General features: G+C 42.8%; 1 protein-coding gene across 1 annotated transcript in view; it reads right to left on the bottom strand.

Annotated features, from left to right (window-relative positions):
- Positions 1 to 7,781: 7,781 nt before the first annotated feature.
- Positions 7,782 to 12,500, bottom strand: part of pogza (pogo transposable element derived with ZNF domain a) — a 24,975-nt gene continuing 20,256 nt past the window's right edge. Inside the window, exons 20-23 of the mRNA XM_053334789.1 lie at positions 10,817 to 11,119; positions 10,493 to 10,693; positions 9,853 to 9,983; positions 7,782 to 8,147 (exon numbers count right to left, since the gene is read on the bottom strand). Coding sequence (XP_053190764.1) covers positions 7,808 to 8,147; positions 9,853 to 9,983; positions 10,493 to 10,693; positions 10,817 to 11,119 — 975 coding nt within the window. The 3' untranslated portion in view covers positions 7,782 to 7,807. The remainder of the gene's footprint in view (positions 8,148 to 9,852; positions 9,984 to 10,492; positions 10,694 to 10,816; positions 11,120 to 12,500) is intronic.

Raw genomic sequence — 12,500 nt, 5'->3', positions numbered from 1 at the left:
CACACACACACACACACACACACACACACACACACACACACACACACACACACACACACACACACACACACAGAGACACACACACACACACAGAGACACACACACACACACACAGAGACACACACACACACACACAGAGAAACCGCAGATCGACCACAGAGCCGGGGGGTGTATATGTGTGTGAGTGGTGAGTGTGTGTGTGTGTGTGTGTGTGTGTGTGTGTGTGTGTGTGTGTGTGTGTGTGTGTGTGTGTGTGTGTGTGTGTGTGTGTGTGTGTGTGTGTGTGTGTGTGTATGTGTGTGTATGTGTGTGTGTGTGTATCCTGTAGAAACCACTAAAAACCATCTGGAGAGTAACGGAGCATTTCCTCTCAACACAATACATCAGACAGAGGAAGACGGAGAGAATAATAATGAATGAGAGGAAGAAGAGAAGAAGAAGAGGAAGAAGAGGAAGGAGCAAACATCACGAGTCCGTTTGAAATGAGTCGTGATTCAGTCTCGTATTGTTCTGTATCGCCACCGAAGGGAAGTAGTTGTATTGTCGGTCAGTGACCTCGTGTTGTAACTCTGTCTTCACTCATTTGTCTCTTTTATAGTTGTTAATGATGCTCTCTCTACCTCTCACATGCTCCTATATTACAACACTTACGGTAATAACACATGCTCCTATATTACAACACTTACGGTAATAACACCTCTCCACTGCTCTCTTTACCTCCCACATGCTCCTATATTACAACACTTACGGTAATAACACCTCTCCACTGCTCTCTCTACCTCCAACATGCTCCTATATTACAACACTTACGGTAATAACACCTCTCCACTGTTCTCTTTACCCCCAACATGCTCCTATATTACAACACTTACGGTAATAACACCTCTCCACTGTTCTCTTTACCTCCCACATGCTCCTATATTACAACACTTACGGTAATAACACCTCTCCACTGCTCTCTTTACCTCCCACATGCTCCTATATTACAACACTTACGGTAATAACACCTCTCCACTGCTCTCTTTACCTCCCACATGCTCCTATATTACAACACTTACGGTAATAACACCTCTCCACTGCTCTCTTTACCTCCCACATGCTCCTATATTACAACACTTACGGTAATAACACCTCTCCACTGCTCTCTTTACCTCCCACATGCTCCTATATTACAACACTTACGGTAATAACACCTCTCCACTGTTCACTCTGAGATAATAAATGTTGGTAATAGAAAAGAAATAAAGTAAGAATAAATATGTGTTCTGAGTTTGACATACCACAGAAAAGTGAGTTGTTAACCACCCTGCCAAATTTAAATGATTAAAAAATTCGCCAAATATATGAATTCAGACATTTTCTTCTAAACACATTAAATAGGTCATAAATGTATTTCTATAAAAGGTGTAAAAAGCATTTCAACCATTTAGATTTGAATTGTGGAGCTAGGATTAGCATAAACCCGCCCCTGCTGCTGTAGAGGTAGAAATACATTCAGCACACACTACTACTACTACAGTCTACAGTTAGCCAGTTAGCTGAGTTAGCACTACTACTACTACAGTCTACAGTTAGCTAGTTAGCTGAGTTAGCACTACTACTACTACAGTCTACAGTTAGCCAGTTAGCTGAGTTAGCACTACTACTACTACAGTCTACAGTTAGCTAGTTAGCTGAGTTAGCACTACTACTACTACAGTCTACAGTTAGCCAGTTAGCTGAGTTAGCACTACTACTACTACAGTCTACAGTTAGCCAGTTAGCTGAGTTAGCACTACTACTACTACAGTCTACAGTTAGCCAGTTAGCTGAGTTAGCACTACTACTACTACAGTCTACAGTTAGCCAGTTAGCTGAGTTAGCCGCCGAGCTAGCCGCTAAGCTAGCAGCCGAGTTAGCTGCCGAGCTAACCGCCGAGCTAGCCTCCGAGTTCGCCAACGACCTAGCAGCCGAGTTAGCCGCCGAGCTAGCCGCCGAGCCAACAGCCGAGTTAGCAGCAGAAAGCTCTCAGACGTAGCGTCCATGTTTCTGGTAGAGGTGGTGACTTTGATTGACAGGTGACGTTTGGTAGGGGGCGGGGCTTCAGCGTTTGGGAGCAGAGAAAGAGGCTGAGTTTTTACACAACTTTGAAGCCTAATTTCATATATTTAGCGATTTTTTTATTCATTCAAATTTGGCAGGGTGGTTAACAACACACTTTTCTGTAGTATGTCAAACTCAGAACACATATTTATTCTTACTTTACAGACTTTAAACGCTCCAGATTCAGATTGAACCGTTTTCATTGATCAGAATAAAATCAGTGTCTTTCTGTCCTGATCTCACAGCGAGGTCGTCCGTTTCATCTCTGTCCGAACTGTAAAAACTAAATTTAAACAGGAGGACAGCGGAGGTCAAACTGCCCTGACGTCCTTCCCATGATGCATCTGCCTGCTGCGTCCTCGGGGGTCGCTGCCTTGCTCCTGGGCACGCTGGGAAAGTCTCACTGTTCTCATGGAGGCTAAATTTAAACGGTGACAGCGGGGGGCGCTTAATGATCCTACGGTCCCTGAACGCAGCTCAGACCAGCGTGAGAGTGTTTGGTGTGTGTGTGTGTGTGTGAGTGTGTGTGTGTGTGTGTGTGTGTGTGTGTGTGTGTGTGTGTGTGTGTGTATGTGAGCCGCTGGTTGACTCTCATGTGAATCCTCTGAGCGGTTTACTGTCTCAGCTGCAGGTGTGTGTGTGTGTGTGTGTGTGTGTGTGTGTGTGTGTGTGTGTGTGTGTGTGTGTGTGTACGTGTATGTGTGTGTGTGTGTGTGTGTGTGTCTCAGCTGCAGGTTTGGTGTTCTGGCTCCCGTCACATTTTATCTCCTGCTGTCAAACATCTCTAAACATTAATAATGTTTAATAAACTTCTTCAATTAAAAAGAGTCGGACTGAAACTCTCTGATGACTCATCACTCATGACATCATGTTTCCTCTCATACACACTTCCTCTTCTTCACTGCAGTACAAGTACACAGCAAAGTATTATAGTGATGTAGTATTACAGTAAAAGTACTGCAGTATTATAGTGATGTAGTATTACAGTAAAAGTACTGCAGTATTATAGTGATGTAGTATGCAGTATTACAGTAAAAGTACTGCAGTATTATAGTGATATAGTATTACAGTAAAAGTACTGCAGTATTATAGTGATGTAGTATGCAGTATTACAGTAAAAGTACTGCAGTATTATGAGTGATGTAGTATGCAGTATTACAGTAAAAGTACTGCAGTATTATAGTGATGTAGTATGCAGTATTACAGTAAAAGTACTGCAGTATTATGAGTGATGTAGTATGCAGTATTACAGTAAAAGTACTGCAGTATTATAGTGATGTAGTATGCAGTATTACAGTAAAAGTACTGCAGTATTATAGTGATGTAGTATGCAGTATTACAGTAAAAGTACTGCAGTATTATAGTGATGTAGTATGCAGTATTACAGTAAAAGTACTGCAGTATTATAGTGATGTAGTATGCAGTATTACAGTAAAAGTACTGCAGTATTATAGTGATGTAGTATGCAGTATTACAGTAAAAGTACTGCAGTATTATAGTGATGTAGTATTACAGTAAAAGTACTGCAGTATTATAGTGATGTAGTATGCAGTATTACAGTAAAAGTACTGCAGTATTATAGTGATATAGTATTACAGTAAAAGTACTGCAGTATTATAGTGATGTAGTATGCAGTATTACAGTAAAAGTACTGCAGTATTATGAGTGATGTAGTATGCAGTATTACAGTAAAAGTACTGCAGTATTATAGTGATGTAGTATGCAGTATTACAGTAAAAGTACTGCAGTATTATGAGTGATGTAGTATGCAGTATTACAGTAAAAGTACTGCAGTATTATAGTGATGTAGTATGCAGTATTACAGTAAAAGTACTGCAGTATTATAGTGATGTAGTATGCAGTATTACAGTAAAAGTACTGCAGTATTATAGTGATGTAGTATGCAGTATTACAGTAAAAGTACTGCAGTATTATAGTGATGTAGTATGCAGTATTACAGTAAAAGTACTGCAGTATTATAGTGATGTAGTATGCAGTATTACAGTAAAAGTACTGCAGTATTATAGTGATGTAGTATGCAGTATTACAGTAAAAGTACTGCAGTATTATAGTGATGTAGTATGCAGTATTACAGTAAAAGTACTGCAGTATTATAGTGATGTAGTATGCAGTATTACAGTAAAAGTACTGCAGTATTATAGTGATGTAGTACTGCAGTATTACAGTAAAAGTACTGCAGTATTATAGTGATGTAGTATGCAGTATTACAGTAAAAGTACTGCAGTATTATAGTGATGTAGTACTGCAGTATTACAGTAAAAGTACTACAGTATTATAGTGATGTAGTATGCAGTATTACAGTAAAAGTACTGCAGTATTATAGTGATGTAGTACGTAGTATTACAGTAAAAGTACTACAGTATTATAGTGATGTAGTATGCATTACTACAGTAAAAGTACTGCAGTATTATAGTGATGTAGTATGTAGTATTACAGTAAAAGTACTGCAGTATTATAGTGATGTAGTATGCAGTATTACAGTAAAAGTACTACAGTATTATAGTGATGTAGTACGCAGTATTACAGTAAAAGTACTGCAGTATTATAGTGATGTAGTATGCAGTATTACAGTAAAAGTACTGCAGTATTATAGTGATGTAGTATGTAGTATTACAGTAAAAGTACTGCAGTATTATAGTGATGTAGTATGCAGTATTACAGTAAAAGTACTACAGTATTATAGTGATGTAGTACGCAGTATTACAGTAAAAGTACTGCAGTATTATAGTGATGTAGTATGCAGTATTACAGTAAAAGTACTGCAGTATTATAGTGATGTAGTATGTAGTATTACAGTAAAAGTACTGCAGTATTATAGTGATGTAGTATGCAGTATTACAGTAAAAGTACTGCAGTATTATAGTGATGTAGTATGCAGTATTACAGTAAAAGTACTGCAGTATTATAGTGATGTAGTATGCAGTATTACAGTCAAAGTACTGCAGTATTATAGTGATGTAGTATGCAGTATTACAGTAAAAGTACTGCAGTATTATAGTGATGTAGTATGCAGTATTACAGTAAAAGTACTGCAGTATTATGAGTGATGTAGTATGCAGTATTACAGTAAAAGTACTGCAGTATTATGAGTGATGTAGTATGCAGTATTACAGTAAAAGTACTGCAGTATTATAGTGATGTAGTATGCAGTATTACAGTAAAAGTACTGCAGTATTATGAGTGATGTAGTATGCAGTATTACAGTAAAAGTACTGCAGTATTATAGTGATGTAGTATGCAGTATTACAGTAAAAGTACTGCAGTATTATAGTGATGTAGTATGCAGTATTACAGTAAAAGTACTGCAGTATTATAGTGATGTAGTATGCAGTATTACAGTAAAAGTACTGCAGTATTATAGTGATGTAGTATGCAGTATTACAGTAAAAGTACTGCAGTATTATAGTGATGTAGTATGCAGTATTACAGTAAAAGTACTGTAGTATTAGAGTGATGTAGTATGCAGTATTACAGTAAAAGTACTGCAGTATTATAGTGATGTAGTATGCAGTATTACAGTAAAAGTACTGCAGTATTATAGTGATGTAGTATGCAGTATTACAGTAAAAGTACTGCAGTATTATGAGTGATGTAGTATGCAGTATTACAGTAAAAGTACTACAGTATTATAGTGATGTAGTATGCAGTATTACAGTAAAAGTACTGCAGTATTATGAGTGATGTAGTATGCAGTATTACAGTAAAAGTACTGCAGTATTATAGTGATGTAGTATGCAGTATTACAGTAAAAGTACTGCAGTATTATAGTGATGTAGTATGCAGTATTACAGTAAAAGTACTGCAGTATTATGAGTGATGTAGTATGCAGTATTACAGTAAAAGTACTGCAGTATTATAGTGATGTAGTATGCAGTATTACAGTAAAAGTACTGCAGTATTATAGTGATGTAGTATGCAGTATTACAGTAAAAGTACTGCAGTATTATAGTGATGTAGTATGCAGTATTACAGTAAAAGTACTGCAGTATTAAATGGAAAAACTACATCAGAGTTTTACTGAGTAAATATTTTCACTTTCAAGTTGATGATTCATCAGCTTTGTTTTTGTATTTTTCTTCCTTATTTCATATTCCTCCTTTATTTGTCATCCTCTCCTTCCTCTCTCCTCTCCTCTCTCCTTCCTCTCCTCTGTCTCTGATTCACTGAGTGAGTTTCTATCACTGGTTTGAAGCAGTTTGAACACTTTAACTTCTCCATCCATCCGAACCCTCAGGTTAACAGGAGTAAGGCGCCCTCTGGTGTTCAACATGTGTAATAACAGCACCAAGCCTCTAACTGTACTACAGTAAAGTACTAGTACCTCTAACAGTACTACAGTAAAGTACTAGTACCTCTAACAGTACTACAGTAAAGTACTAGTACCTCTAACTGTACTACAGTAAAGTACTAGTACCTCTAACAGTACTACAGTAAAGTACTAGTACCTCTAACTGTACTACAGTATAGTACTAGTACCTCTAACTGTACTACAGTAAAGTACTAGTACCTCTAACTGTACTACAGTAAAGTACTAGTACCTCTAACAGTACTACAGTAAAGTACTAGTACCTCTAACTGTACTACAGTAAAGTACTAGTACCTCTAACTGTACTACAGTAAAGTACTAGTACCTCTAACTATACTACAGTAAAGTACTAGTACTACTAACTGTACTACAGTAAAGTACTAGTACCTCAAACTGTACTACAGTAAAGTACTAGTACTACTAACTGTACTACAGTAAATGTACCAGATGATTTACTCACTTTTTCTCTTTAAACTTTTACCCCCCCCCTCCTCTCTGTAGAAACATCCTCCTCCCCGCCTCCTCTTCACCCCCCCCTCCTCCTCCTCCTCATCTTCCTCTCTGTAGAAATTTCCCCCCCTTCCCCCCCTCTCCCCCCCTCCTCCTCCTCTTCCTCTCTGTAGAAACATCCTCCTCCTCCGCAGGACGATAAGCTTTGATTTGTGACTCCTGATGAAACTCAGCTGATGTTTAAAGTTAGTTAATCTGGAGCCGAGTGACTCGTCTCACCGACACATCAAAGCTCAGCGCTGAGTTTTAACCTCACACTGAAAATCATCATGTGAGTATTAACATGTTTCACTTTAATGATTAAACCTCTTTAATCACCTCCAGTAAATCAGTCTGACAGTCTCAGTGGTTTCTTTATTTTACTACAAAATAATCTCAACATCGTCCCGTAGAAAAAAAACACAACATCACAAAAACAGACAAACTCATCGAGGTCCGTGAAGAAGAAGTTATAAACAAAAAAAGGTGATTGTCCAAAAACTATAAAAAGCATGTCAGAAACTCTTCAAAATAAGAGCATGTCAGCGGCACTGGGTGACATCCATACTCTTATTCTGAAAGACAGACAAACCCATCCAGGTCAGAGGTCAGAGGATGTCAGATTCCTGCATTTTTTGTCCACCAACTCTTCAAAATAAGAGCAAATCAGTGGCACGGGGTGACATCCATGCTCTTATTTTGAAAAACAGACAAAGTCATCCAGGTCAGAGGATGTCGGAATCAGAAAACCAAAAAAAAAAAAGGTGATTCCTGCATTTTTTTCACCAACTCTTCAAAATAAGAGCATGTCAGCGGCACTGGCTGACATGCTCTTATTGTGAAGAGTTGGTGACATGCTTTTGGCCATGTCCGTTTCTTTCCTGGAGCAGAAGAAGAAGAAGCAGGAAGTCACTCGTCCGTCTCTCCATCATCGAAGCCGAGGAACGAGTCCTGATCGCTGTCGCCGTCAAACACTCGACACACAGACGACGGACTCCTCAACGACGGCTGCTTCCACTTCTTCTCCTCCTTCTCCTGCACCTCCTCCTCCTCTTCCTCCTCCTCCTCCTCCTCCTGCATCACCAGCAGCAGCTCCACCTGCTCCGCCTGAGGAGGAGGAGGAGGAAGAGGAGCAGGAGGAGGGAGGTGGGAGGTTGGAGGCTGGATGAGCATCTCAGTCAGAGTTCGGATCATTGAAGCTTTCTCCTCCTGCTGCTCCTGCTGCAGGTTACACACCGAGGTGAACGACCTGAGGGGTTACCACGGCAACAAGGACACACGTTAACCACTGACACTGATCGGTACTGCTTATTATGGGTTATTATGGGTTAGTATTGTTGAGTATTAGAGCTGCACAATTAACCCCCCTGTTGTGTTTCCTCTCTTTCTTCTTCTCTCCTTCTTTCCTCCCTCCCTCCTACCTTATTTCCTTCCTTACTTCTTTCCTCCCTCCTTCCTTCCTACCTTCCTTCTGTCCTTCCTTCCATCTGTCCTTCCTACCTTCCTTCTGTCCTTCCTTCCTACCTTCCTTTCTTCCTTCTGTCCTTCCTACATTTCTTCTCTCCTTCCTTTTGCCTGTCTTTCCTTCCTTCCTTCCTTCCTTCCTCCATTCCTTCCATCTGTCCTTCCTCCCTTTCTTCCATCTGTCCTTCCTTCCTTCCTTCCATCTGTCCTTCCTTCCTTCCTTCCTTCCATCTGTCCTTCCTACCTTTCTTCCATCTGTCCTTCCTCCGTTTCTTCCTTCCTTCCTATATTCCTTCCTCTGTTTCTTCCTTCCTATCTTCCTTCCTTCCTTCCTTCCTTCCTTCCTTCCTTCCTTCCTTCCTTCCCTCCATCTTTTTAATGGTCCATCCCACATGAGATCAAATTTTTCTGTATGTGGCCCTCGAATGAAAATGAGTTTGACACCTCTGACATAGACTGTATAAAATGGGCGGAGCGGGGAGGTTGCTATGGTTACGAGGGCTGGATCTGGAGGACATTGGTCAATCAACCTGTCAATCAGGACGTAGCCCCGCCCCCTAATGCATACCCTGCTTTATCGTCACATATAAAATCAGGGAGGCCAAAATGTCCCAAATGAACATCATACTGCATTGAAGAAGGCTTTAAACTAGCGATTGAGACCATAAACACATTTTGAAAACGTTTACTGAGGTTAGAAATCAAGTGAGAAGTTGGTGAATTCTCCATTGACTTGTATAGAGACGGTCGCCCCCTGGTGGCCTTTTGATAGAATGCAGCTCTAAGTTACTTCTCCATTGACTTGTATAGAGACGGTCGCCCCCTGGTGGCCTTTTGATAGAATGCAGCTCTAAGTTACTTCTCCATTGACTTGTATAGAGACGGTCGCCCCCTGGTGGCCTTTTGATAGAATGCAGCTCTAAGTTACTTCTCCATTGACTTGTATAGAGACGGTCGCCCCCTGGTGGCCTTTTGATAGAATGCAGCTCTAAGTTACTTCTCCATTGACTTGTATAGAGACGGTCGCCCCCTGGTGGCCTTTTGATAGAATGCAGCTCTAAGTTACTTCTCCATTGACTTGTATAGAGACGGTCGCCCCCTGGTGGCCTTTTGATAGAATGCAGCTCTAAGTTACTTCTCCATTGACTTGTATAGAGACGGTCGCCCCCTGGTGGCCTTTTGATAGAATACAGCTCTAAGTTACTTCTCCATTGACTTGTATAGAGACGGTCGCCCCCTGGTGGCCTTTTGATAGAATGCAGCTCTAAGTTACTTCCTGGTTATTCAGTGATTATCATTCTGGCAATAATTGTGCAACCCTAGTTATTGGTTAGTATTGATGAGTATTGGTCAGGTGATGAGTATTGATGAGGTGAGTATTGATCAGGTGATGAGTATTGATCAGGTGATGAGTATTGGTCAGGTGATGAGTATTGATCAGGTGATGAGTATTGATGAGTACTGGTCAGGTGATCAGGTGATGGACTTACCTGTGCAGGATGTGTCTGTCAGCGTTGAGCATGAAGGAGACTTCACTGAACCAGCAGGTCAGAGTCAGAGCCAGCTGATCCAGACTGAGACCATCCAGACCTCCCTGAGACACCAGCTGGGTCCACTGAGCCTGGGGGAGGGGCAGGTGAGACAGACAGGTGAGACACAGACAGGTGAGACACAGACAGGTGAGACAGACAGGTGAGACAGTTGAGACACAGACAGGTGAGACAGAGACAGGTGAGACCAGACAGGTGAGACACAGACAGGTGAGACCAGACAGGTGAGACGAGACAGGTGAGACAGAGACAGGTGAGACACAGACAGGTGAGACAGACAGGTGAGACACAGACAGGTGAGACCAGACAGGTGAGACCAGACAGGTGAGACAGAGACAGGTGAGACACAGACAGGTGAGACAGACAGGTGAGACACAGACAGGTGAGACAGAGACAGGTGAGACACAGACAGGTGAGACAGGTGAGACACAGACAGGTGAGACACAGACAGGTGAGACACAGACAGGTGAGACAGAAGGGTGAGACAGACAGGTGAGACACAGACAGGTGAGACACAGACAGGTGAGACAGGTGAGACACAGACAGGTGAGAGACAGACAGGTGAGACAGACAGGTGTACCTGCAGGAACTCTCTGAGGACAGGTGTGATGCAGAGGTCGAGCGGCTGCAGGCGGCAGCAGCATCCAGCAGGAATGAAGACGAGCTCAGTGGACGCGTCTCTCATGTCCTCCTGAAACTCGTCCGCCAGGTGACCTCGATGGACGTCCACCATCAGCACGGAGCGGCTGTCTGGCAGAGAGGCCAGGTGGGGGCGCCACACCTGCAACCACACGGGTCATGTGACGTCACAGACGGGTCATGTGACGTCACAGACGGGTCATGTGACGTCACAGACGGGTCATGTGATGTCACAGGAAGTGAGGACAGGGAGGGAGAGACTCACCTTCTGGGTCCAGATGTGGAGCCGCTCCCGGTCGCTGAATCCTTCCAGTCGAGCCTCCAGCAGAACGTTCTCTGGGAAGCCATCGGGAACGTCGGCCGCAGCTCCTCTGAAGAACAGCAGGGGGGGCAGGAACGTTCCGTCAGACAGACCCGACAACACCACGTCCAGCAGCGGAGCGTCGCCGGGACGACCGAACAGCTTCAGAGCCGCCGGGCTCTGATTGGAGAACTTCTCCGTGTTGATGAAGACGGCGAGTTCGTCCATGAAGCCGACGGAGCGAGGAGGCAGCGCGGAACCGTCCACCTGAGAACATAGAACATGTGACATCAGAGAGAACATGTGACCTCATAGAGAGAACATGTGACCTCAGAGAGAACATGTGACCTCATAGAGAGAACATGTGACCTCAGAGAGAACATGTGACCTCAGAGAGAACATGTGACCTCAGAGAGAGAACATGTGACCTCAGAGAGAACATGTGACCTCAGAGAGAGAACATGTGACCTCAGAGAGAACATGTGACCTCAGAGAGAGAACATGTGACCTCAGAGAGAACATGTGACCTCAGAGAGAGAACATGTGACCTCAGAGAGAGAACATGTGACCTCAGGGAGAGAACATGTGACCTCAGAGAACATGTGACCTCAGAGAGAACATGTGACCTCAGAGAGAGAGAACATGTGACCTCAGAGAGATCATGTGACCTCAGAGAGAAAACATGTGACCTCAGAGAGAGAACATGTGACCTCAGAGAGATCATGTGACCTCAGAGAGAGAGAACATGTGACCTCAGAGAGAACATGTGACCTCAGAGAGAACATGTGACCTCAGAGAGAACATGTGACCTCAGAGAGAGAACATGTGACCTCAGAGAGAGAGAACATGTGACCTCAGAGAGAGAGAACATGTGACCTCAGAGAGAGAACATGTGACCTCAGAGAGAGAACATGTGACCTCAGAGAGATCATGTGACCTCAGAGAGAGAGAACATGTGACCTCAGAGAGAACATGTGACCTCAGAGAGAACATGTGACCTCAGAGAGAGAACATGTGACCTCAGAGAGAACATGTGACCTCAGAGAGAGAACATGTGACCTCAGAGAGAACATGTGACCTCAGAGAGAACATGTGACCTCAGAGAGAGAACATGTGACCTCAGAGAGAGAACATGTGACCTCAGGGAGAGAACATGTGACCTCAGAGAGAGAGAACATGTGACCTCAGAGAGAACATGTGACCTCAGAGAGAGAACATGTGACCTCAGAGAGAGAACATGTGACCTCAGAGAGAACATGTGACCTCAGAGAGAGAACATGTGACCTCAGAGAGAGAACATGTGACCTCAGAGAGAGATCATGTGACCTCAGAGAGAGAGAACATGTGACCTCAGAGAGAGAGAACATGTGACCTCAGAGAGATCATGTGACATCAGAGAGAACATGTGACCTCAGAGAGAACATGTGACCTCAGAGAGAACATGTGACCTCAGAGAGAGAGAACATGTGACCTCAGAGAGAACATGTGACCTCAGAGAGAGAACATGTGACCTCAGAGAGAGAACATGTGACCTCAGAGAGAGAGAACATGTGACCTCAGAGAGAGAGAACATGTGACCTCAGAGAGAGAACATGTGACCTCAGAGAGAACATGTGACCTCAGAGAGAGAGAACATGTGACCTCAGAG

The sequence above is a fragment of the Scomber japonicus genome, chromosome 15, assembly GCF_027409825.1.
Source record: "Scomber japonicus isolate fScoJap1 chromosome 15, fScoJap1.pri, whole genome shotgun sequence".
NCBI classification, from domain to species: domain Eukaryota; kingdom Metazoa; phylum Chordata; class Actinopteri; order Scombriformes; family Scombridae; genus Scomber; species Scomber japonicus.
The sequence above is the reverse complement of the archived record's forward strand: the minus strand, read 5'-3'. Positions and strand labels throughout refer to the sequence as shown.